The sequence below is a fragment of the Micromesistius poutassou genome (genome assembly GCF_964030765.1).
Source record: "Micromesistius poutassou genome assembly, contig: SCAFFOLD_1702, whole genome shotgun sequence".
NCBI classification, from domain to species: Eukaryota; Metazoa; Chordata; class Actinopteri; order Gadiformes; family Gadidae; genus Micromesistius; species Micromesistius poutassou.
In genome coordinates, this window is record NW_028177223.1 from 1 (window position 1) to 1,131 (window position 1,131).

A 1,131-nucleotide genomic window follows, 5' to 3' on the forward strand; every position below is an offset into this window, starting at 1 on the left:
CCTCCTCCCTCCCCCCCTCCCCCCCCGGGACAGGATCTTCCTGGACGTGTCTCAGAACGACAACACGGCGCTGCGGCGCATGAACCTGCGCTCCTTCCTGATGGCGCCGCTGCAGCGCGTCACCAAGTACCCGCTGCTGCTCAGCCGCATCAGCAAGGCGTCGGCCGAGTGCCACCCGGACGGCGGGCAGCTGCGCGAGGCCAAGCTGCGCGTGGAGTCGCACCTGGAGCACATCAACATGAAGACCAAGCAGGAGGGCGCCGGCGTGGCCTGGTCGCTGCGCTCCTTCCGCCGCGACAGCCGCAAGAACCGCGAGGTGATCAACATCGAGATGCGCGAGGTGTCCATGAAGACGGTGGGCTGGCCGCGGGAGCGCACGCGCTTCGTCATGGAGGGCCCGCTGCAGCTGTCGCAGCCCGCCGACGGCCAGTGGGTGAAGAAGGGCAGCCGGGCCCTCAAGTTCCAGAACGTGCAGAGCCTGCTGATGGTGAGGATGCAGCGGGCGGGGGAGGGCCCCGCGCCGGGGGGGGGGCCCCGAGGAGGCCGACTCGGGGCCCCGGACCGGGGACCCGTGGCAGGTGGGCGGCGGCGGCGGCGGCGGCGGGGAGTGCATCCGGGACGGCGTGCTGGTGCTGATCAAGGACAAGAGCAGCGGGAAGTTTGCGGTGCTGCGGGAGCCCATCCGCCTGGGGAACTGCGTGGTGTCCACGGACCCCGAGTGTGAGGACACCTTCGAGGTGCTGGACATCCGGCGCGAGTCCTTCGTGTTCCGGGCGTCGGACAAGTCGCGGACGCAGCAGTGGTTCCGTCAGATCAAGAGGTACGCCCGGGATTTGGGCCCGTGGAGGAAGAGACGCAACGCCCTGCCCAACATCATGATCAACACCAATCAGATCCGCTCCTGACGACAGAGAAGACACGCCCCCCCCCTCGGTCGCTAGCTGCTGTGGACACCCCCTACGGCAGGACAGACAGTACAGACAGTACAGGACACTTACAGACAACACAGAGGCATTTGCCCGAGGACTGCACTCGACTTTTATTTTCTCAAGAGTTTCAGTGAAAGGGTAATTCTCAAAGTTTCGTAACAGTCACATTGTTATAAAGAAATAGCACTTTTTAAATAACCTA

At 64.6% G+C, this 1,131-nt stretch overlaps 1 protein-coding gene across 1 annotated transcript; it reads left to right on the plus strand.

Annotated features, from left to right (window-relative positions):
* Positions 1-31: 31 nt before the first annotated feature.
* arhgef49 (Rho guanine nucleotide exchange factor 49) lies at positions 32-922 on the plus strand (the record flags this gene model as incomplete). The annotated part of the gene is given in 2 exon segments (XM_084491163.1): positions 32-525; positions 527-922. Coding segments are annotated over 2 exon segments (873 nt in total), but the record flags the coding sequence as incomplete, so codon positions are not given.
* Between the last annotated feature and the right edge of the window lie 209 nt (positions 923-1,131).